This window comes from Salmo salar, chromosome 12 (genome assembly GCF_965601325.2).
Source record: "Salmo salar chromosome 12, fSalSal1, whole genome shotgun sequence".
Classification (NCBI taxonomy): domain Eukaryota; kingdom Metazoa; phylum Chordata; class Actinopteri; order Salmoniformes; family Salmonidae; genus Salmo; species Salmo salar.
Genome location: NC_138302.1, coordinates 105481431 through 105507769, shown reverse-complemented (window position 1 = coordinate 105507769; position 26339 = coordinate 105481431). Strand labels below are relative to the sequence as shown.

General features: G+C 47.8%; 1 protein-coding gene across 1 annotated transcript in view; it reads left to right on the top strand.

Moving 5' to 3' along the window:
* The window catches only part of LOC106566258 (sarcolemmal membrane-associated protein), a 122290-nt gene that overhangs the window by 57855 nt on the left and 38096 nt on the right, over positions 1-26339 (top strand). Inside the window, exons 8-11 of the mRNA XM_082959531.1 lie at positions 1674-1814; positions 8946-9083; positions 9411-9579; positions 22926-23000. Of these exons, the coding sequence (XP_082815657.1) occupies positions 1674-1814; positions 8946-9083; positions 9411-9579; positions 22926-23000 (523 nt within the window). The remainder of the gene's footprint in view (positions 1-1673; positions 1815-8945; positions 9084-9410; positions 9580-22925; positions 23001-26339) is intronic.

Below are 26339 nucleotides of genomic sequence, written 5' to 3'. Positions count from 1 at the left end.
ATGTACTCAATACTTTGTTGAAACACCTTTGTCAGCCTCGAGTCTTCTTGCGTATGATGCTACACGCTTGGCACACCTGTACTTGAGATGTTTTATTTGATCTATTTTAGAATAAGGCTGTAACGTATGTGGAAATAGGCAAGGGGTCTGAATACTTTCCGAATGCAGTGTACAGTACCTCTGTCAAAAATGTAGCCACACCTACTCATTCAAGGGTTTTTCTTTATTTTTTTACTATTTTCTACATTGTAGAATAATAGTGAAGACATCAAAACTATGAAATAACACATATGGAATCATGTAGTAAGCAAAAAAAGTGTTGAGGAAAAGTTTATTCAAGTGCAGTTGCAAAAACCATCAAGCGCTATGATGAAACTGTCTCTCATGAGGACTGCCACAGGAATGGAAGACCCAGAGTTACCTCTGCTGCAGAGGATAAGTTCATTAGAGTTACCAGCCTCAGAAAATGCAGCCCAAATAAACACTTCAGAGTTCAAGTAACAGACACATCTCAACATCAACTGTTCAGAGACTGTGAATCAGGCCTTCATGGTTGAAATGCTGCAAAGAAACCACTACTAAAGGACACCAATCAGAAGAAGAGACTTGCTTGGGCCAAGAAACACTACCAACGTACATTAGACCAGTGGGAATCTGTCCTTTGGTCTGTTGAGTCCAAATTTAAGATTTTTGGTTCCAACCACCGTGTCTTTGTGAGAGACAGAGTAGGTGAGCGGATGATCTCCACATGTGTGGTTCCCACCGTGAAGCATGGAGGAGGAGGTGTGATGGTGTGGGGGTGCTTTGCTGGTGACACTGTCTGTGATTTATTTAGAATTCAAGGCACACTTAACCAGCATGGCTACCACAGCATTCTGCAGCGATACGCCATCCCATCTGGTCTGTGCTTAGTGGGACTATCATTTGTTTTTCAACAGGATAATGACCCAACACACCTCCAGGCTGTGTAAGGGTTAGTTGACCAAGAGGGAGAGTGATGGAGTGCTGCATCAGATGACCAGGCCTCCACAATCCCCTGACCTCAACCCAATTGGGATGAGTTGGACCGCGGAGTGAAGGAGAAGAAGCCAGCATGTGTGGGAACTCCTTCAAGACTGTTGGAAAAAATATTCTAGGTGAAGCTGGTTGAGAGAATGCCAAGAGTGTGCAAAGCTGTCATCAAGGCAAAGGGTGGCTACTTTGAAGAATCTCTTTGTTTAACACCTTTTTTATTTAATTTTTTATTTTTTTACCTTTTATTTAACTAGGCAAGTCAGTTAAAAACAAATTCTTATTTACAATGACGGCCTACCGGGAATTGTAAGAGTGACAGATTTTGTACCTTGTCAGCCCGGGGATTTGATCCAGCAACCTTTCAGTTACTGGCCCAACGCTCTAACCACTAGGCTACCTGCCGCCCCAAACTACATAACTACATGATGTGTTATTTCATAGTATGACTTTGACATACTAATAGACATGTATAACTATGGACATACTAATAGACATGCATGTTTTGTCATGTATTTGGTTAAGAGTTATTTTGAGGGGACGTCTCTCTCTCTCTTTCTCTCTCCCTCTCTCCCTCTCTTTTTCTCTCTCTCTCTCTCTCCCTCTCTTTCTCTCTCCCTCTCTTTCTCTCTCCCTCTCTCTCTCCCTCTCTTTCTCTTCAGAACCAAATGGAGGATGGGATGCGTAACGAGCTGGTAACTCTGCAGGAAGACAAACACAACTATGAGATTACTGCCAAAGACTCCCTGAGGAGGGTCCTACAGGAGAAGATAGAGGTGGCTAGGAAGCTGTCAGAGGTTGAGGTGAGACTGACCTACCTGTTGAATCCACCTCATTTTCTAGCGCTATTAAAGCACGGAAGCCAAACGTGGAAACAGCGGATACAACCTGTTCCATGCTCATGCGTTGTTTTAATGAATATGCGCCTCTAGAAATCCCAGCATTAGCATGTTTCTGTTAGCTGATCCACCGTATTATTGTCCTGCTGATGTGCCTGGACCTTTTTTAGGCTAAACTGCTGAGGAAAAACCCCATAACCCGTCCGATTTGGTTGCCCAATCAGGCGATCTAGATGCACTTATTTCTAAATGAATATGCATTCAAAACACCGGACTCATTCAAAAACACCGGACTCATTCAAAAACACCGGACTCATTCAAAAACACCGGACTCATTCAAAACACCGGACTCATTCAAAAACACCGGACTCATTCAAAAACACCGGACTCATTCAAAACACCGGACTCATTCAAAACACCGGACTCATTCAAAACACCGGACTCATTCAAAACACCGGACTCATTCAAAACACCGGACTCATTCAAAACACCGGACTCATTCAAAACACCGGACTCATTCAAAAACACCGGACTCATTCAAAACACCGGACTCATTCAAAAACACCGGACTCATTCAAAAACACCGGACTCATTCAAAAACACCGGACTCATTCAAAAACACCGGACTCATTCAAAACACCGGACTCATTCAAATGACGTGGGCTATTCACTGCAGTTTCCAGCCTAGAGTAGAGTTTTGTACTCACTTCAAAATGATTCTAACATTCTTCAGTACATTGTTTTTGTAGCCTGGGTAGGATACATTTGTTGGCCCTAAATTATGGTAGCTTTTGGACCTTGAACCTTGGATTCTGGGAGGGAGACCGCTCAGCCTGGGGAGAGTACGTAGTGGAGCTACCTTGGACCCCTTGGCCTGGGAGGGAGACCACTCAGCCTGGGGAGAGTACGTAGTGGAGCTACCTTGGACCCCTTGGCCTGGGAGGTGGACCACTCAGCCTGGGGAGAGTACGTAGTGGAGCTACCTTGGACCCCTTGGCCTGGGAGGGAGACCACTCAGCCTGGGTAGAGTACGTAGTGGAGCTACCTTGGACCCCTTGGCCTGGGAGGGAGACCACTCAGCCTGGGGAGAGTACGTAGTGGAGCTACCTTGGACCCCTTGGCCTGGGAGGGAGACCACTCAGCCTGGGGAGAGTACGTAGTGGAGCTACCTTGGACCCCTTGGCCTGGGAGGGAGACCACTCAGCCTGGGGAGAGTACGTAGTGGAGCTACCTTGGACCCCTTGGCCTGGGAGGGAGACCACTCAGCCTGGGGAGAGTACGTAGTGGAGCTACCTTGGACCCCTTGGCCTGGGAGGGAGACCACTCAGCCTGGGGAGAGTACGTAGTGGAGCTACCTTGGACCCCTTGGCCTGGGAGGGAGACCACTCAGCCTGGGGAGAGTACGTAGTGGAGCTACCTTGGACCCCTTGGCCTGGGAGGGAGACCACTCAGCCTGGGGAGAGTACGTAGTGGAGCTACCTTGGACCCCTTGGCCTGGGAGGGAGACCACTCAGCCTGGGGAGAGTACGTAGTGGAGCTACCTTGGACCCCTTGGCCTGGGAGGGAGACCACTCAGCCTGGGGAGAGTACGTAGTGGAGCTACCTTGGACCCCTTGGCCTGGGAGGGAGACCACTCAGCCTGGGGAGAGTACGTAGTGGAGCTACCTTGGACCCCTTGGCCTGGGAGGGAGACCACTCAGCCTGGGGAGAGTACGTAGTGGAGCTACCTTGGACCCCTTGGCCTGGGAGGGAGACCACTCAGCCTGGGGAGAGTACGTAGTGGAGCTACCTTGGACCCCTTGGCCTGGGAGGGAGACCACTCAGCCTGGGGAGAGTACGTAGTGGAGCTACCTTGGACCCCTTGGCCTGGGAGGGAGACCACTCAGCCTGGGGAGAGTACGTAGTGGAGCTACCTTGGACCCCTTGGCCTGGGAGGGAGACCACTCAGCCTGGGGAGAGTACGTAGTGGAGCTACCTTGGACCCCTTGGCCTGGGAGGGAGACCACTCAGCCTGGGGAGAGTACGTAGTGGAGCTACCTTGGACCCCTTGGCCTGGGAGGCAGACCACTCAGCCTGGGGAGAGTACGTAGTGGAGCTACCTTGGACCCCTTGGCCTGGGAGGGAGACCACTCAGCCTGGGGAGAGTACGTAGTGGAGCTACCTTGGACCCCTTGGCCTGGGAGGGAGACCACTCAGCCTGGGGAGAGTACGTAGTGGAGCTACCTTGGACCCCTTGGCCTGGGAGGGAGACCACTCAGCCTGGGGAGAGTACGTAGTGGAGCTACCTTGGACCCCTTGGCCTGGGAGGGAGACCACTCAGCCTGGGGAGAGTACGTAGTGGAGCTACCTTGGACCCCTTGGCCTGGGAGGGAGACCACTCAGCCTGGGGAGAGTACGTAGTGGAGCTACCTTGGACCCCTTGGCCTGGGAGGGAGACCACTCAGCCTGGGGAGAGTACGTAGTGGAGCTACCTTGGACCCCTTGGCCTGGGAGGGAGACCACTCAGCCTGGGGAGAGTACGTAGTGGAGCTACCTTGGACCCCTTGGCCTGGGAGGGAGACCACTCAGCCTGGGGAGAGTACGTAGTGGAGCTACCTTGGACCCCTTGGCCTGGGAGGGAGACCACTCAGCCTGGGGAGAGTACGTAGTGGAGCTACCTTGGACCCCTTGGCCTGGGAGGGAGACCACTCAGCCTGGGGAGAGTACGTAGTGGAGCTACCTTGGATTTCATGATCTGATCCGTGTTTTTTTTTGTTGTCACTGTGTAAATTGACTGGATATATTATTTTCAGTATTAAGCCAAACATTGAGCTTTTGAACTCTGGGATAATATGCGTAGCATATGCTTCTTATCCAGGATATAGGCTGCGTCTGTCTTCATTGTTCTGTTGCGCAATTACCATGTTCATTAGCCTGCTAACAGCCTATTGGAGGAGAGATGCATGCTTTCTCTTGCTCGCTGAATGTAGAATAGGCTACAGCAATAACAGGCGGGTAGTTGGAAAGAAGAAGCCCGTATTTTCCTATAGTTAACACTGGCCTACATCCTGACAAAATACACCATATGAGTTTCCTGCTAATGTAGCTTTCTGGACCTTCTGAACTGTGGAGAACGGACCCAGACTGATCCGGATGGTTGCGTGACCAGGCCTAGTGAGAACGGACCCAGACTGATCCGGATGGTTGCGTGACCAGGCCTAGTGAGAACGGACCCAGACTGATCCGGATGGTTGCGTGACCAGGCCTAGTGAGAACGGACCCAGACTGATCCGGATGGTTGCTTGACATTGTAGCCATTCCTCATTGGACTGTGATATTGGTAGAATACATTTTAGAGTATTTAATACATTGTAAATTGGGGACTACAGTAGCCGAGCTGTTAGACTGTCCTCTTGTATAGGTTGATGAGTCTATTGTCCTGCTAATGGCTCATCATGGAAACGTCGTTTGCAGAATTCACAGCCTGCTACGCTTGTGAAAAACAAAACGCCTCGAGCTGTCATCACTACTGTAAATAAACACTGTATCTAGTGGTACAAATATATTATTGTATTCAACAATTTTTTTTAATTACGCACATCATTTTACATTTTTTCCTAACAAGTGGTTGCCATGGTGAATAATCCAATAATAATTGGAATGACAAGGCTCTCGGAACTGATTTAAGAGGCGGATTCTAAATGAAAATACTTGCAGTGCAATAAAATGTCCCTGTAGATCTAATTACATTTAGAGGGTTGAAGGATTCTACATTTAATATCCATGGGGGCAAATCTGGTTTGTGATATTGATTTTAGAAATGTAAAACCTTACAGGGAATATCTAAGGGTGCTTTTATATAATTATAATGCAGGGTTAATACTATAATAATAACAGATGGGCTTCTATCTTCAATATAATCATTCATTCAGAAGGTTAAACACACAGGTTTTAGACCTGCGGTAGGTTATAATAATCTGCCTTCTGGGAATGTTAAAAAGTTATGGTTGGAGTTAGAAATTTGGCTGTCCAGAAGTATTAAAATCAACCAATGTCGGCCTTTAAATGCTTTATTATCCAAATGTTTAAAGTGCGTGTGGGCGACGGAGTGAAACAAAATGGTGCAGTTTGAGGCCATGAGGTGGAGAGTGATGCTGGAGATGAAATGAGTACCCCAAAAAAAGGGAAATAAAGCTTGCAACACGCATCTGATTATTCATTATGAATAAGATTTATTTTGTTTACATTCTTCATTGTAAACACAATGTCACAAATAAATAATTGAACACACACACGAGCAGATTAACTTCGTCGAAACATTTTTTATTCAAGACTACCAGAAAGAATGTTGGTACTTAATTATTTTGATCCAAAGCCAAGATTGATGGAGTCACTCTGCTTTATGCTGACAAATCCTCGCTGGACTCTTTCATTCAGTTTCTTCTTCAAGTCAGCAAAGAAGGACACCGTGTTTCAGAAACTCACTTTATATAGAGGGGCTATCACTCTTTCACTCTGTGGTAAATACAGACAGTTTGTTATTTAGAATGATTTCTTTCTGTTTTTAGTGGGAGAGAAACCAAAAGCACACTGTGCCTATTTTTCAAAAATCGTCAGTCCACATGTCAAGTGACATTCCCCTATTTGTATTTACCCAAGCTCTGTCTTAATTCCAGGACCACCGACAGTTTGTTATTGTTGCCTGATGCAGGACTCTAGTGCCAGAAGAGAGATTCTCAGACTGAAAACACCTCCATTAATTTATGAAAAGATCATTTGTGCCACAGTTTAGACTACTGATAGATCAGCGTTCTAACTCCCCCTTGTGATAGTGTGGCGCAGAGACAGAATGCCACCATCTACCACTAACGGTCGCGGCATAAACTCAAAACTTTTTCATGCCAACTTCAATTCAATTAATATAAAATTACACTTAGACTTGTATATTTGACCCTTTATAATCTAGAAGTTGACTCTTTCTAATAATTGACTCTGGTAAGTTTGCCACTGCCACTGCAGTAAGGAAGTAAAGTCGAATCCATTGCTTCCGTTGTTTGGCTGTGCCCACAGCAATGTTCCAAAATGAACTGGATAGGGGTAGATTTGAGACTAGGTGTAGAGCTGGTCAGGAAGCTGTCAGAGGACGAGGTGAGACAGACCTTCATACCTGGCTGGGGCCTGTTCAGTACAGCACAACGTTGCTAAACATTTTCCAACATTTGTCTATTAGACATGGTAAAATACATGATTAAGCTTGTCCTGGCTGACTGCTGGGTGGAGTGGTTAAATACATGATTAAGCTTGTCCTGGCTGACTGACTGCTGGGTGGAGTGGTTAAAAACATGATTAAGCTTGTCCTGGCTGACTGCTGGGTGGAGTGGTTAAATACATGATTAAGCTTGTCCTGGCTGGCTGACTGCTGGGTGGAGTGGTTAAATACATGATTAAGCTTGTCCTGGCTGGCTGACTGCTGGGTGGAGTGGTTAAATACATGATTAAGCTTGTCCTGGCTGACTGACTGCTGGGTGGAGTGGTTAAATACATGATTAAGCTTGTCCTGGCTGACTGACTGCTGGGTGGAGTGGATAAATACATGATTAAGCTTGTCCTGGCTGACTGACTGCTGGGTGGAGTGGTTAAAAACATGATTAAGTTTGTCCTGGCTGACTGACTGCTGGGTGGAGTGGTTAAATACATGATTAAGCTTGTCCTGGCTGACTGTTGGGTGGAGTGGTTAAATACATGATTAAGCTTGTCCTGGCTGACTGACTGCTGGGTGGAGTGGTTAAATACATGATTAAGCTTGTCCTGGCTGACTGACTGCTGGGTGGAGTGGTTAAATACATGATAAAGCTTGTCCTGGCTGACTGCTGGGTGGAGTGGTTAAATACATGATTAAGCTTGTCCTGGCTGACTGACTGCTGGGTGGAGTGGTTAAATACATGATTAAGCTTGTCCTGGCTGACTGACTGCTGGGTGGAGTGGTTAAATACATGATTAAGCTTGTCCTGGCTGACTGACTGCTGGGTGGAGTGGTTAAATACATGATTAAGCTTGTCCTGGCTGGCTGACTGCTGGGTGGAGTGGTTAAATACATGATTAAGCTTGTCCTGGCTGACTGACTGCTGGGTGGAGTGGATAAATACATGATTAAGCTTGTCCTGGCTGACTGACTGCTGGGTGGAGTGGTTAAAAACATGATTAAGTTTGTCCTGGCTGACTGACTGCTGGGTGGAGTGGTTAAATACATGTTTAAGCTTGTCCTGGCTGACTGTTGGGTGGAGTGGTTAAATACATGATTAAGCTTGTCCTGGCTGACTGACTGCTGGGTGGAGTGGTTAAATACATGATTAAGCTTGTCCTGGCTGACTGTTGGGTGGAGTGGTTAAATACATGATTAAGCTTGTCCTGGCTGACTGACTGCTGGGTGGAGTGGTTAAATACATGATTAAGCTTGTCCTGGCTGACTGTTGGGTGGAGTGGTTAAATACATGATTAAGCTTGTCCTGGCTGACTGACTGCTGGGTGGAGTGGTTAAAAACATGATTAAGCTTGTCCTGGCTGACTGACTGCTGGGTGGAGTTCCATATTTATGATTTTTTTTCCTTTTAGCGAAGCCTCAGTAACACGGAGGATGAGTGTTCCCACCTGAAGGAGATGAATGAATGTGTTGTGTATCTGATGTGATTCCTCCAGAGATCTCTCAGTAACACGGAGGATGAGTGTTCCCACCTGAAGGAGATGAATGAATGTGTTGTGTATCTGATGTGATTCCTCCAGAGATCTCTCAGTAACACGGAGGATGAGTGTTCCCACCTGAAGGAGATGAATGAATGTGTTGTGTATCTGATGTGATTCCTCCAGAGATCTCTCAGTAACACGGAGGATGAGTGTTCCCACCTGAAGGAGATGAATGAATGTGTTGTGTATCTGATGTGATTCCTCCAGAGATCTCTCAGTAACACGGAGGATGAGTGTTCCCACCTGAAGGAGATGAATGAATGTGTTGTGTATCTGATGTGATTCCTCCAGAGATCTCTCAGTAACACGGAGGATGAGTGTTCCCACCTGAAGGAGATGAATGAATGTGTTGTGTATCTGATGTGATTCCTCCAGAGATCTCTCAGTAACACGGAGGATGAGTGTTCCCACCTGAAGGAGATGAAGGAGAGGAACCATGAGGAGCTCAGAGAACTGGCTAATAAATACAACGGAGCCATCAACGAGATCAAGGACCTCACTGACAAGATAAAGGTAGTGGTCAGAGGCCTCTATCTCAATTAGCTTTATTCCTCTCTTCCTATCTCCTCGCCTCCTTCTCACCTGTACTGGAGAGAAGGTACAGGGTCCTTCCCCTATGATCTTCTCCCATGGGTTTTGGAGAAAGAGGCGAGGAGATAGGATCCAGGAAATGGAGTAAAGATTCCTTGAGAAAAGTGCCAGGGTTTGGGGATGTGGAATAAGCCTTGACTTGATGTGGCAGAGCTGAGTGATATTGCTATTTTAGTGACCACCCCAACCAAAAAGTACCCATAGCATAATTTCGTGTGTGTGTGTGTTTGTTCCTGTGCCCGTGTGTAGCTGGCGGAGGGTCGTCGGGAGGAGTTGAATCAGAAGGGTCAGCTGGAGAAGAAGGAACTCCAGCTCTGTATTGATGAGCTGGAGGAGAAGGAGCAGGCTCTGCAGGCCCGTATCGAGGCCTTACAGGCTGATAACGACTTCTCTAACGAACGCCTCACTGCCCTGCAAGGTAATATAACACACACACACACTGGTGCTGCAGACCTTTGCTGCGTAGTCATGAAAGATGCCATGGGTTATGGGTTAAATCTCCTCTTGATTTATGACCGCTGAAATGTCACTGTGTGGGGAAGAGTTTTCCCTAACCAATCCCAGCAGGGGAAACGGTGATCTACCCTCGACAACTATGCACCCTCGACAACTACTATGATTATTATTATTTGACCATGCTGGTCATTTATGAACATTTTAACATTTTAACATTTTGACCATGTTCTGTTTTAATATCCACCCTGCACAGCCAGAAGAGGACTGGCCACTCCTCATAGCCTGGTTCCTCTCTAGGTTTCTTCCTAGGTTTTTGGCCTTTCTAGGGAGTTTTTCCTAGGGAGTTTTTCCTAGCCACCGTGCTTCTTTCACATGCTTTGCTTGCTGTTTGGGGTTTTAGGCTGGGTTTCTGTACAGCACTTTGAGAATATCAGCTGATGTACGAAGGGCTATATAAAAATAAATTTGATTTGAATTTGATTTGATCTAGGATTGGCTTGTTTTAGTCACTCCACATCCTCTCTAATCTGTTGTCGTTGTTTCCAGTTGGTTTAGAACAGCTGCAGGAGAAAAGCATCAAGGACAACAACAGTTTAGGTGGGCCGGCGGTCTGGGTGGGCCAGCGGTCTGGGTGGGGCGGCGGTCTGGGTGGGCCGGCGGTCTGGGTGGGCCGGCGGTCTGGGTGGGCCGGCGGTCTGGGTGGGCCGGCGGTCGGCGGTCTGGGTGGGCCGGCGGTCTGGGTGGGGCGGCGGTCTGGGTGGGGCGGCGGTCTGGGTGGGGCGGCGGTCTGGGTGGGGCGGCGGTCTGGGTGGGCCGGCGGCCGGCGGTCTGGGTGGGGCGGCGGTCTGGGTGGGGCGGCGGCGGTCTGGGTGGGCCGGCGGCGGTCTGGGTGGGCCGGCGGTCTGGGTGGGCCGGCGGTCTGGGTGGGCCGGCGGCCGGCGGTCTGGGTGGGCCGGCGGTCTGGGTGGGCCGGCGGTCGTCTGGGTGGGCCGGCGGTCTGGGTGGGGCGGCGGTCTGGGTGGGCCGGCGGTCTGGGTGGGCCGGCGGTTTGGGTGGGCCGGCGGCGGTTTGGGTGGGCCGGCGGCGGTCTGGGTGGGCCGGCGGCGGTCTGGGTGGGGCGGCGGTCTGGGTGGGGCGGCGGTCTGGGTGGGCCGGCGGTCTGGGTCTATCAGTTACCTTGCATAACTCATCTTTTCTTCCGTTGCTTGTTCTTCTTTGTTCCGTCCCGACGTCCGTTTCCGTCAATCTTGCTTCTTGTGTTCTGTGTGAACAGTAGCTGGCTGCTGGTTACTGTAGATATTGGTTGTTTATCAAGCATGTAAGAATCCTGCTGTACCCAGGCTCTGTGTTTCTGTGTTGGGAGATCTGATACTGTATGGGATATGCAGTAGGAGTAACCATGATACTGTATGGGATGGGCAGTAGGAGTAACCACGATACTGTATGGGATATGCAGTAGGACTAACCAGGATACTGTATGGGATATGCAGTAGGACTAACCAGGATACTGTATGGGATATGCAGTAGGACTAACCATGATACTGTATGGGATATGCAGTAGGAGTAACCATGATACTGTATGGGATGGGCAGTAGCAGTAACCACGATACTGTATGGGATATGCAGTAGGAGTAACCACGATACTGTATGGGATATGCAGTAGCAGTAACCATGATACTGTATGGGATATGCAGTAGGACTAACCACGATACTGTATGGGGTGTGCAGTAGGACTAACCATGATACTGTATGGGGTGTGCAGTAGGACTAACCATGATACTGTATGGGGTGTGCAGTAGGACTAACCATGATACTGTATGGGATGGGCAGTAGCAGTAACCACGATACTGTATGGGATATGCAGTAGGAGTAACCACGATACTGTATGGGATATGCAGTAGGACTAACCACGATACTGTATGGGATATGCAGTAGGATTAACCATGATACTGTATGGGATGGGCAGTAGGAATAACCACGATACTGTATGGGATATGCAGTAGGAGTAACCACGATACTGTATGGGATATGCAGTAGTAGTAACCACGATACTGTATGGGATATGCAGTAGGACTAACCACGATACTGTATGGGATATGCAGTAGCAGTAACCACGATACTGTATGGGATATGCAGTAGGATTAACCACGATACTGTATGGGATATGCAGTAGGAGTAACCATGATACTGTATGGGATGGGCAGTAGCAGTAACCACGATACTGTATGGGATATGCAGTAGGAGTAACCACGATACTGTATGGGATATGCAGTAGCAGTAACCATGATACTGTATGGGATATGCAGTAGGACTAACCACGATACTGTATGGGATATGCAGTAGGACTAACCACGATACTGTATGGGATATGCAGTAGGACTAACCATGATACTGTATGGGGTGTGCAGTAGGACTAACCATGATACTGTATGGGGTGTGCAGTAGGACTAACCATGATACTGTATGGGGTGTGCAGTAGGACTAACCATGATACTGTATGGGATATGCAGTAGGACTAACCATGATACTGTATGGGATATGCAGTAGGACTAACCACGATACTGTATGGGATATGCAGTAGGACTAACCACGATACTGTATGGGATATGCAGTAGGACTAACCATGATACTGTATGGGGTGTGCAGTAGGACTAACCATGATACTGTATGGGGTGTGCAGTAGGACTAACCATGATACTGTATGGGGTGTGCAGTAGGACTAACCATGATACTGTATGGGATATGCAGTAGGACTAACCACGATACTGTATGGGATATGCAGTAGGACTAACCACGATACTGTATGGGATGTGCAGTAGGACTAACCATGATACTGTATGGGATGGGCAGTAGCAGTAACCACGATACTGTATGGGATATGCAGTAGGAGTAACCACGATACTGTATGGGATATGCAGTAGGATTAACCATGATACTGTATGGGATGGGCAGTAGGAATAACCACGATACTGTATGGGATATGCAGTAGGATTAACCATGATACTGTATGGGATATGCAGTAGTAGTAACCACGATACTGTATGGGATATGCAGTAGGACTAACCACGATACTGTATGGGATATGCAGTAGCAGTAACCACGATACTGTATGGGATATGCAGTAGGATTAACCACGATACTGTATGGGATATGCAGTAGGAGTAACCATGATACTGTATGGGATGGGCAGTAGCAGTAACCACGATACTGTATGGGATATGCAGTAGGAGTAACCACGATACTGTATGGGATATGCAGTAGCAGTAACCATGATACTGTATGGGATATGCAGTAGGACTAACCACGATACTGTATGGCATATGCAGTAGGACTAACCATGATACTGTATGGGATGGGCAGTAGGACTAACCATGATACTGTATGGGATATGCAGTAGGACTAACCACGATACTGTATGGGATATGCAGTAGGACTAACCATGATACTGTATGGGGTGTGCAGTAGGACTAACCACGATACTGTATGGGGTGTGCAGTAGGACTAACCATGATACTGTATGGGGTGTGCAGTAGGACTAACCATGATACTGTATGGGATGTGCAGTAGGACTAACCACGATACTGTATGGGATGTGCAGTAGGACTAACCATGATACTGTATGGGATATGCAGTAGGACTAACCACGATACTGTATGGGATATGCAGTAGGACTAACCATGATACTGTATGGGGTGTGCAGTAGGACTAACCACGATACTGTATGGGATATGCAGTAGGACTAACCACGATACTGTATGGGATGTGCAGTAGGACTAACCATGATACTGTATGGGATGGGCAGTAGCAGTAACCACGATACTGTATGGGATATGCAGTAGGAGTAACCACGATACTGTATGGGATATGCAGTAGGATTAACCACGATAGTGTATGGGATATGCAGTAGGAGTAACCACGATACTGTATGGGATATGCATTAGCAGTAACCATGATACTGTATGGGATATGCAGTAGGATTAACCATGATACTGTATGGGATGGGCAGTAGGAATAACCACGATACTGTATGGGATATGCAGTAGGATTAACCATGATACTGTATGGGATATGCAGTAGTAGTAACCACGATACTGTATGGGATATGCAGTAGGACTAACCACGATACTGTATGGGATATGCAGTAGCAGTAACCACGATACTGTATGGGATATGCAGTAGGACTAACCACGATACTGTATGGGATATGCAGTAGGAGTAACCATGATACTGTATGGGATGGGCAGTAGCAGTAACCACGATACTGTATGGGATATGCAGTAGCAGTAACCACGATACTGTATGGGATATGCAGTAGCAGTAACCATGATACTGTATGGGATATGCAGTAGGACTAACCACGATACTGTATGGCATATGCAGTAGGACTAACCATGATACTGTATGGGATGGGCAGTAGGACTAACCATGATACTGTATGGGATATGCAGTAGGACTAACCACGATACTGTATGGGATATGCAGTAGGACTAACCATGATACTGTATGGGGTGTGCAGTAGGACTAACCATGATACTGTATGGGGTGTGCAGTAGGACTAACCATGATACTGTATGGGGTGTGCAGTAGGACTAACCATGATACTGTATGGGATGTGCAGTAGGACTAACCACGATACTGTATGGGATATGCAGTAGGACTAACCATGATACTGTATGGGATATGCAGTAGGACTAACCACGATACTGTATGGGATATGCAGTAGGACTAACCATGATACTGTATGGGATATGCAGTAGGAGTAACCATGATACTGTATGGGATGTGCAGTAGGACTAACCACGATACTGTATGGGATATGCAGTAGGACTAACCATGATACTGTATGGGATATGCAGTAGGACTAACCACGATACTGTATGGGATATGCAGTAGGACTAACCATGATACTGTATGGGGTGTGCAGTAGGACTAACCACGATACTGTATGGGATATGCAGTAGGACTAACCATGATACTGTATGGGGTGTGCAGTAGGACTAACCACGATACTGTATGGGATATGCAGTAGGACTAACCATGATACTGTATGGGATGGGCAGTAGCAGTAACCACGATACTGTATGGGATGGGCAGTAGCAGTAACCACGATACTGTATGGGATATGCAGTAGCAGTAACCATGATACTGTATGGGATATGCAGTAAGACTAACCACCATACTGTATGGGATATGCAGTAGGACTAACCATGATACTGTATGGGATATGCAGTAGGACTAACCATGATACTGTATGGGATATGCAGTAGGACTAACCACGATACTGTATGGGATGGGCAGTAGGATACATGAGCTGAAATAAAAGATCCCATTAATTTTGCAGTAGCACAAAAACCTTTGGTTACAAATTTGTTTACGTTCCTGTTAGTGAACATGTCTCCTTTGCCAAGATAATCCATCCACCTGTGGCATATCCAGAAGCTAATTTAACAGCGTGATCATTACACAGGTGCACCTTGTGCTGGGGACAATAGAAGGCCACTCTAAAATGTGCAGTTTTTACACCACAATGCCACAGATGTCTCAAGTTGAGGGAGCGTGCAAATGGCATGCTGACTGAAGGAATGTCCACCAGAGCTGTTGCAAGAGAATTTGTTCATTTCTCTACCATAAGCCGCCTCCAACATTGTTTTAGAAAATGTAGCAGTACGTCCAACCGGCCTCAGTTCCGCTGACCACGTGTGGCCACGTCAGCCCAGGACCTCCACGTCTGGCTTCTAAACCTGCGGGATCGTCTGGTGGGGGGAATAAAGCCCTTTGCTTCGAGAAACTGGTTCTGATTGGCTGGGCCTGGCTCCCAAGGGGTGTGCCTATGGCTGCGTCCCTGCTCAGTCATGTCAAATCTATAGATTAGGGCCTAATATATGTTTATTTCAATTCACTGGTATGTATTGTAAAATCGTTGAAATTGTTGCATGTTACATTGATTTTTGTTGAGTATTGCATACAAATATAGGTTCTGCTGGTCTAGACTGGGGTACTGTATACTAATATAGGGTTCTGCTGGTCTAGACCGGGGTACTGTATACTAATATAGGGTTCTGCTGGTCTAGACCGGGGTACTGTATACTAATATAGGGTTCTGCTGGTCTAGACTGGGGTACTGTATACTAATATAGGGTTCTGCTGGTCTAGACCGGGGTACTGTATACTAATATAGGGTTCTGCTGGTCTAGACCGGGGTACTGTATACTAATATAGGTTCTGCTGGTCTAGGCCGGGGTACTGTATACTAATATAGGGTTCTGCTGGTCTAGACCGGGGTACTGTATACTAATATAGGGTTCTGCTGGTCTAGACCGGGGTACTGTATACTAATATAGGGTTCTGCTGGTCTAGACCGGGGTACTGTATACTAATATAGGGTTCTGCTGGTCTAGACCGGGGTACTGTATACTAATATAGGGTTCTGCTGGTCTAGACCGGGGTACTGTATACTAATATAGGGTTCTGCTGGTCTAGACCGGGGTACTGTATACTAATATAGGGTTCTGCTGGTCTAGACCGGGGTACTGTATACTAATATAGGTTCTGCTGGTCTAGGCCGGGGTACTGTATACTAATATAGGGTTCTGCTGGTCTAGACCGGGGTACTGTATACTAATATAGGGTTCTGCTGGTCTAGACCGGGGTACTGTATACTAATATAGGGTTCTGCTGGTCTAGACCGGGGTACTGCATACTAATATAGGGTTCTGCTGGTCTAGACCGGGGTACTGTATACTAATATAGGGTTCTGCTGGTCTAGACCGGGGTACTGTATTCTGCTGGTCTGTTCTACAATGTAGAAAATAGTGAATATAAAGAAACTGGACTTTTTCCACTTTTTGTTACGTTTTTCCCCTCATTAATCTATACACAATACCCAATAATGACGTCACAATACCCAATAATGACATCACAATACCCCATAATGACATCACAATACCCCATAATGACATCACAATACCCCATAATGTGATGACGTCACAATACCCCATAATGACATCACAATACCCCATAATGACATCACAATACCCCATAATGACGTCACAATACCCCATAATGACGTCACAATACCCCATAATGACATCACAATACCCCATAATGACGTCACAATACCCCATAATGACGTCACAATACCCCATAATGACATCACAATACCCCATAATGACATCACAATACCCCATAATGACATCACAATACCCCATAATGACATCACAATACCCCATAATGACGTCACAATACCCCATAATGACATCACAATACCCCATAATGACATCACAATACCCCATAATGACGAAGCAAAAACAGATTTTTTTTAATATTTTGCAGATGTATTAAAAATAAACAAACAGAAATTACCTTTGCATAAGTATTCAGACCCTTAACTCAGTACTTTGTTGAAGCACCTTTGGCAGCCATTACAGCCTCGAGTCTTCTTGGGTATGACGCTACAAGCTTGACACACCTGTATTTGGGCAGTTTCTCCCATTCTTCTCTGCAGATCCTCTCAACCTCTGTCGGTTTGGATGGGGAGCGTCGCTGAACTGCAATTCTCAGCTCTCTTCAGAGATCTTAGTTCGGGTTCAAGTCTGGGCTCTGGCTGGGCCACTCATGGACATTCAGAGACTTGTCCCGAAGCCACTCCTGCGTTGTCTTGACTAAGCACACGCTTAGGGTCGTTGTCCTGTTGGAAGGTGAACCTTCTCCCCAGTCTGAGGTCCTGAGTAAAGGGTCTGAATAATAAACCTAATCATTTCTAAACCTGTTTTTGCTTTGTCATTATGGACTAATGTGTGAAGATTGAATATTTGTCTTATTCCATTTTAGAATAAGGCTGTAACGTAACAAAATGTGGAACAAGTGAAGGAGTCTTTTCAGAATCAACTCTCATAATAGGATGCCTGTGTATATGGCTGAGTCAACTCTCATAATAGGATGCCTGTATATATGGCTGAGTCAACTCTCATAATAGGATGCCTGTATATATGGCTGAGTCAACTCTCATAATAGGATGCCTGTATATATGGCTGAGTCAACTCTCATAATAGGATGCCTGTATATATGGCTGAGTCAACTCTCATAATAGGATGCCTGTATATATGGCTGAGTCAACTCTCATAATAGGATGCCTGTATATATGGCTGAGTCAACATGTCTAGAGGAGTTGTCTGGGGGTCGATGTTAAACTGCCACGGTGAAGACGTCTGGGGGTTGATGTTAAACTGCCACGGTGGAGACGTCTGGGGGTCGATGTTAAACTGCCACGGTGAAGACGTCTGGGGGTCGATGTTAAACTGCCACGGTGAAGACGTCTGGGGGTCGATGTTAAACTGCCACGGTGGAGACGTCTGGGGGTCGATGTTAAACTGCCACGGTGAAGACGTCTGGGGGTCGATGTTAAACTGCCACGGTGAAGACGTCTGGGGGTCGATGTTAAACTGCCACGGTGGAGACGTCTGGGGGTCGATGTTAAACTGCCACGGTGAAGACGTCTGGGGGTCGATGTTAAACTGCCACGGTGAAGACGTCTGGGGGTCGATGTTAAACTGCCACGGTGAAGACGTCTGGGGGTCGATGTTAAACTGCCACGGTGGAGACGTCTGGGGGTCGATGTTAAACTGCCACGGTGGAGACGTCTGGGGGTCGATGTTAAACTGCCACGGTGAAGACGTCTGGGGGTCGATGTTAAACTGCCACGGTGAAGACGTCTGGGGGTCGATGTTAAACTGCCACGGTGAAGACGTCTGGGGGTCGATGTTAAACTGCCACGGTGAAGACGTCTGGGGGTCGATGTTAAACTGCCACGGTGAAGACGTCTGGGGGTCGATGTTAAACTGCCACGGTGAAGACGTCTGGGGGTCGATGTTAAACTGCCACGGTGAAGACGTCTGGGGGTCGATGTTAAACTGCCACGGTGAAGACGTCTGGGGGTCGATGTTAAACTGCCACGGTGAAGACGTCTGGGGGTCGATGTTAAACTGCCACGGTGAAGACGTCTGGGGGTCGATGTTAAACTGCCACGGTGAAGACGTCTGGGGGTCGATGTTAAACTGCCACGGTGAAGACGTCTGGGGGTCGATGTTAAACTGCCACGGTGAAGACGTCTGGGGGTCGATGTTAAACTGCCACGGTGAAGACGTCTGGGGGTCGATGTTAAACTGCCACGGTGAAGACGTCTGGGGGTCGATGTTAAACTGCCACGGTGAAGACGTCTGGGGGTCGATGTTAAACTGCCACGGTGAAGACGTCTGGGGGTCGATGTTAAACTGCCACAGTGAAGACGTCTGGGGGTCGATGTTAAACTGCCACGGTGAAGACGTCTGGGGGTCGATGTTAAACTGCCACGGTGAAGACGTCTGGGGGTCGATGTTAAACTGCCACGGTGAAGACGTCTGGGGGTCGATGTTAAACTGCCACGGTGAAGACGTCTGGGGGTCGATGTTAAACTGCCACGGTGAAGACGTCTGGGGGTCGATGTTAAACTGCCACGGTGGAGACGTCTGGGGGTCGATGTTAAACTGCCACGGTGAAGACGTCTGGGGGTCGATGTTAAACTGCCACGGTGAAGACGTCTGGGGGTCGATGTTAAACTGCCACGGTGGAGACGTCTGGGGGTCGATGTTAAACTGCCACGGTGGAGACGTCTGGGGGTCGATGTTAAACTGCCACGGTGGAGACGTCTGGGGGTCGATGTTAAACTGCCACGGTGAAGACGTCTGGGGGTCGATGTTAAACTGCCACGGTGGAGACGTCTGGGGGTCGATGTTAAACTGCCACGGTGAAGACGTCTGGGGGTCGATGTTAAACTGCCACGGTGAAGACGTCTGGGGGTCGATGTTAAACTGCCACGGTGGAGACGTCTGGGGGTCGATGTTAAACTGCCACGGTGGAGACGTCTGGGGGTCGATGTTAAACTGCCACGGTGAAGACGTCTGGGGGTCGATGTTAAACTGCCACGGTGGAGACGTCTGGGGGTCGATGTTAAACTGCCACGGTGAAGACGTCTGGGGGTCGATGTTAAACTGCCACGGTGAAGACGTCTGGGGGTCGATGTTAAACTGCCACGGTGGAGACGTCTGGGGGTCGATGTTAAACTGCCACGGTGGAGACGTCTGGGGGTCGATGTTAAACTGCCACGGTGGAGACGTCTGGGGGTCGATGTTAAACTGCCACGGTGAAGACGTCTGGGGGTCGATGTTAAACTGCCACGGTGAAGACGTCTGGGGGTCGATGTTAAACTGCCACGGTGAAGACGTCTGGGGGTCGATGTTAAACTGCCACGGTGGAGACGTCTGGGGGTCGATGTTAAACTGCCACGGTGAAGACGTCTGGGGGTCGATGTTAAACTGCCACGGTGGAGACGTCTGGGGGTCGATGTTAAACTGCCACGGTGAAGACGTGGTTTGACTGGAGATGTTCCATGAAGTAATGCAGATCATATCCTCCACTGAGTCATCAATCAGCTCTGATGATCCAAACACAGCTGATCTCTGATTAAAAGGCCCGCGACCCCCTGAGCCATTACGTACACCAAGGTGAAGTCTAGTCCTATTCTGGCCAATCCAGAAATAACCTGGACAGGTAGCCAATTGGGAACCAGCTGGATGATATCCAGGCCAAGGTGCTTGAAACAATGACAACGGGTTTATTATCGTCTGATGAAGGGTCAATATTTCAGTTCTCTTACCTTTCAGAGACCTGCATGAGACCCAATTTGAGGGGCGGCATGCCTTGGTTTGCAGTGGTATGAGCCTGGTCGTTCCCACTGGTATGTAGTGGTAGGAGCCTGGTATGAGCCTGGTATGTAGTGGTAGGAGCCTGGTATGTAGTGGTAGGAGCCTGGTATGAGCCTGGTATGTAGTGGTAGGAGCCTGGTATGTAGTGGTAGGAGCCTGGTATGTAGTGGTAGGAGCCTGGTATGTAGTGGTAGGAGCCTGGTATGTAGTGGTAGGAGCCTGGTATGTAGTGGTAGGAGCCTGGTATGTAGTGGTATGAGCCTGGTATGTAGTGGTAGGAGCCTGGTATGTAGTGGTAGGAGCCTGGTATGTAGTGGTTGGAGCCTGGTATGTAGTGGTAGGAGCCTGGTATGTAGTGGTAGGAGCCTGGTATGTAGTGGTAGGAGCCTGGTATGTAGTGGTAGGAGCCTGGTATGTAGTGGTAGGAGCCTGGTATGTAGTGGTAGGAGCCTGGTAGGAGCCTGGTATGAGCCTGGTAGGAGCCTGGTATGTAGTGGTAGGAGCCTGGTATGTAGTGGTAGGAGCCTGGTATGTAGTGGTAGGAGCCTGGTATGTAGTGGTAGGAGCCTGGTATGTAGTGGTAGGAGCCTGGTATGTAGTGGTAGGAGCCTGGTATGTAGTGGTAGGAGCCTGGTATGTAGTGGTAGGAGCCTGGTATGTAGTGGTAGGAGCCTGGTATGTAGTGGTAGGAACCTGGTATGTAGTGGTAGGAGCCTGGTATGTAGTGGTAGGAGCCTGGTATGTAGTGGTAGGAGCCTGGTATGTAGTGGTTTGAGCCTGGTATGTAGTGGTAGGAGCCTGGTATGTAGTGGTAGGAGCCTGGTATGTAGTGGTATGAGCCTGGTATGTAGTGGTATGAGCCTGGTAGGAGCCTGGTATGTAGTGGTAGGAGCCTGGTATGTAGTGGTAGGAGCCTGGTATGTAGTGGTAGGAGCCTGGTATGTAGTGGTAGGAGAATGGTATGTAGTGGTAGGAGCCTGGTATGTAGTGGTAGGAGCCTGGTATGTAGTGGTAGGAGCCTGGTATGTAGTGGTAGGAGCCTGGTATGTAGTGGTATGAGCCTGGTATGTAGTGGTATGAGCCTGGTATGTAGTGGTAGGAGCCTGGTATGTAGTGGTAGGAGCCTGGTATGTAGTGGTATGAGCCTGGTATGAGCCTGGTATGTAGTGGTAGGAGCCTGGTATGTAGTGGTAGGAGCCTGGTATGTAGTGGTAGGAGCCTGGTATGTAGTGGTAGGAGCCTGGTATGTAGTGGTATGAGCCTGGTATGTAGTGGTATGAGCCTGGTATGTAGTGGTAGGAGCCTGGTATGTAGTGGTAGGAGCCTGGTATGTAGTGGTATGAGCCTGGTATGAGCCTGGTATGTAGTGGTATGAGCCTGGTATGTAGTGGTAGGAGCCTGGTATGTAGTGGTATGAGCCTGGTATGTAGTGGTAGGAGCCTGGTATGTAGTGGTAGGAGCCTGGTATGTAGTGGTAGGAGCCTGGTATGTAGTGGTATGAGCCTGGTATGAGCCTGGTATGTAGTGGTATGAGCCTGGTATGTAGTGGTAGGAGCCTGGTATGTAGTGGTAGGAGCCTGGTATGTAGTGGTATGAGCCTGGTATGAGCCTGGTATGTAGTGGTATGAGCCTGGTATGTAGTGGTAGGAGCCTGGTATGTAGTGGTAGGAGCCTGGTATGTAGTGGTAGGAGCCTGGTATGTAGTGGTAGGAGCCTGGTATGTAGTGGTAGGAGCCTGGTATGTAGTGGTAGGAGCCTGGTATGTAGTGGTAGGAACCTGGTATGTAGTGGTAGGAGCCTGGTATGTAGTGGTAGGAGCCTGGTATGTAGTGGTAGGAGCCTGGTATGTAGTGGTTTGAGCCTGGTATGTAGTGGTAGGAGCCTGGTATGTAGTGGTAGGAGCCTGGTATGTAGTGGTATGAGCCTGGTAGGAGCCTGGTATGTAGTGGTAGGAGCCTGGTATGTAGTGGTAGGAGCCTGGTATGTAGTGGTAGGAGCCTGGTATGTAGTGGTATGAGCCTGGTATGTAGTGGTAGGAGCCTGGTATGTAGTGGTAGGAGCCTGGTATGTAGTGGTAGGAGCCTGGTATGTAGTGGTATGAGCCTGGTATGAGCCTGGTATGTAGTGGTATGAGCCTGGTATGTAGTGGTAGGAGCCTGGTATGTAGTGGTAGGAGCCTGGTATGTAGTGGTATGAGCCTGGTATGAGCCTGGTATGTAGTGGTATGAGCCTGGTATGTAGTGGTAGGAGCCTGGTATGTAGTGGTAGGAGCCTGGTATGTAGTGGTATGAGCCTGGTATGAGCCTGGTATGTAGTGGTATGAGCCTGGTATGTAGTGGTAGGAGCCTGGTATGTAGTGGTAGGAGCCTGGTATGTAGTGGTAGGAGCCTGGTATGTAGTGGTATGAGCCTGGTATGAGCCTGGTATGTAGTGGTAGGAGCCTGGTATGTAGTGGTAGGAGCCTGGTATGTAGTGGTAGGAGCCTGGTATGTAGTGGTAGGAGCCTGGTATGTAGTGGTAGGAGCCTGGTCGTACTATGTTAGTAATGGAATCTCCATGTCTTTGTCAGAGGTGATAGATGCCCACCTGCAGAACAGCCAGACAGCAGCAGGAGACCGCCTTGCCAATCCTGACAGACTCAAAGGTAAGGGAAGCTTTTGGTTCAACATGAGTCAGCAGGTAGCCTAGTGGGGCCATAGTGGTTAGAGCTTTGGGGCGTGGAACCAAAAGGTTGCTGGTTAGAATGATCTGTCTGTGCCCCTGAGCAAGGCACTTAATCCTAATTTGTGCCGTCCTACTATGGCTGACCCTGTACAACAACACATTACACTGCAGCTATCGTCCTACTATGGCTGACCCTGAAAACAACACCTATCATACTACTATGGCTGACCCTGTACAACAACACCTATCATACTACTATGGCTGACCCTGTACAACAACACCTATCATACTACTATGGCTGACCCTGTACAACAACACCTATCATACTACTATGGCTGACCCTGTACAACAACACCTATCATACTACTATGGCTGACCCTGTACAACAACACCTATCATACTACTATGGCTGACCCTGTAAAACAACACCTATCATACTACTATGGCTGACCCTGTAAAACAACACCTATCATACTACTATGGCTGACCCTGTACAACAACACCTATCATACTACTATGGCTGACCCTGTACAACAACACCTATCATACTACTATGGCTGACCCTGAAAACAACACCTATCGTACTACTATGGCTGACCCTGTACAACAACACCTATCATACTACTATGGCTGACCCTGTACAACAACACCTATCATACTACTATGGCTGACCCTGTACAACAACACCTATCATACTACTATGGCTGACCCTGTACAACAACACCTATCATACTACTATGGCTGACCCTGTACAACAACACCTATCATACTACTATGGCTGACCCTGTACAACAACACCTATCATACTACTATGGCTGACCCTGTACAACAACACCTATCATACTACTATGGCTGACCCTGTACAACAACACCTATCATACTACTATGGCTGACCCTGTACAACACCACCTATCATACTACTATGGCTGACCCTGTAAAACAACACCTATCATACTACTATGGCTGACCCTGTACAACAACACCTATCATACTACTATGGCTGACCCTGTACAACAACACCTATCATACTACTATGGCTGACCCTGTACAACAACACCTATCATACTACTATGGCTGACCCTGTAAAACAACACCTATCATACTACTATGGCTGACCCTGTACAACAACACCTATCATACTACTATGGCTGACCCTGTAAAACAACACCTATCATACTACTATGGCTGACCCTGTAAAACAACACCTATCATACTACTATGGCTGACCCTGTACAACAACACCTTTCACTGCACCTATCCAGTGTATGTGACAATGCAACATCTATAGATGGATAAGCTCCATTCTGACCAGCAGCACCACCCTGTGAACATACCAGATATAGCCTGGCACAGTGTTAGTTTCAGCTGTAATCTCTTTGGCCTGGGTCAGCTGGTATCATGTCTCTGCAGGCTAAACTAGTTTAAACTACAGCTGTAGTCTCATTGGCCTGGGTCAGCTGGTATCATGTCTCTTGCAGGCTAAACCAGTTTAAACTACAGCTGTAATCTCGTTGGCCTGGGTCAGCTGGTATCATGTCTCTTGCAGGCTAAACCAGTTTAAAGTACAGCTGTAATCTCGTTGGCCTGGGTCAGCTGATATCATGTCTCTGCAGGCTAAACCAGTTTAAACTACAGCTGTAATCTCTTTGGCCTGGGTCAGCTGATATCATGTCTCTGCAGGCTAAACCAGTTTAAACTACAGCTGTAATCTCTTTGGCCTGGGTCAGCTGGTATCATGTCTCTGCAGGCTAAACCAGTTTAAACTACAGCTGTAATCTCGTTGGCCTGGGTCAGCTGGTATCATGTCTCTGCAGGCTAAACCAGTTTAAACTACAGCTGTAATCTCTTTGGCCTGGGTCAGCTGATATCATGTCTCTGCAGGCTAAACCAGTTTAAACTGTAATAGAGAGGCAACCAATGTAATTTGCTGGGTCATTGTTACCAAATGATGCGCATAGTCTCATTCATTGGTCGGAGCGGGAGAAGCTAAATGCCGTGCTAATTTCTGAAGATTTAATATTGACATGGCACTGGCTCCCCAAAAAAACTGCTGGAACAATGACAATTTAATCAGTGGGTGATCTGGAATAAAATGACAACGTAATCAGTAGGTGAGGGGGATTTCAGTTAAAGTGGGGGGACAAAAAGCATACAATTCCCCCATCCATAATCTGATAGTGGGGTGGTAGATACTCAGTCTGCTCTATGAGGATCATTTTAAATGGGAAATGAATGTAAATGCAAAAAAAAAGTGCATAGAACCGAATCGCATCACTTTGTTCCCCTTATCAAACAGTTGCACCAAATCATTTAAGATTAAAGCGTATGGTTCCTGTATGTTATCAGAGCCCATCTACACTGAACAACAATATAAACACAACATGTAAAGTGTTGGTCCCATGTTTAATGAGCTGAACTTTTCCATATGCGCAAAAAGCTTTTTTCTCTCAAATTTTGCACACAAATTTGTTTACGTCCTTGTTTTGTGAGCATATCTCCTTTGCCAAGATAATCCATCCATCTGACAGTTGTGGCATATCAAGAAGCTGATTAAACAGCATGATTATTACACAGGTGCACCTTGTGCTGGGGACAATAAAAGGCTACTCTAAAATGTGTAATTTTGTCACACAACACAATGCCATAGATGTCTCACGTTTTGAGGGAGCGTGCAATTGGTATGCTGACTGCCGGAATGTTCACCAGAACTGTTGCCAGATTATTGAATGTTAATTTCTCAACCATAAGCCGCCTCCAACTTCTTTTTAGAGAATTTGGCAGTACGTCCAACCGTCCTTAGTACCGCAGACCAGGTGTAACCAGACCAGGTGTAACCAGGCCAGGTGTAACCAGGCCAGGTGTAACCAGGCCAGGTGTAACCAACCAGGACTTCCACTTCTGTCTTCTTCACCTGTGGGGATCGTCTGAGACCAGCCACCCGGACAGCTGATGAAACTGATTTTACACAACCAAAGATTTCTGCACAAACTGTCAGAAACCGTCTCAGGGAAGCTCTTCTGCGTACTCACCGATTCAGCGTTGTAACAGACTTCAAATGCTCACCTTCGATGGCCACTGGCACACTTGAGACGTGTGCTCTTCACAGATGAATCCCGGTTTCAATTGTACCTGGCAGTATGGCGTCGTGTGGGCGAGCGGTTTGTTGACGTCAACGTTGTGAACAGAGTGCCCCATGGTGGAGGTGGGGTTATGGTATGGGCCCCATGGTGGTGGTGGGGTTATGGTATGGGCCCCATGGTGGAGGTGGGGTTATGGTATGAGCCCCATGGTGGAGGTGGGGTTATGGTATGGGCCCCAT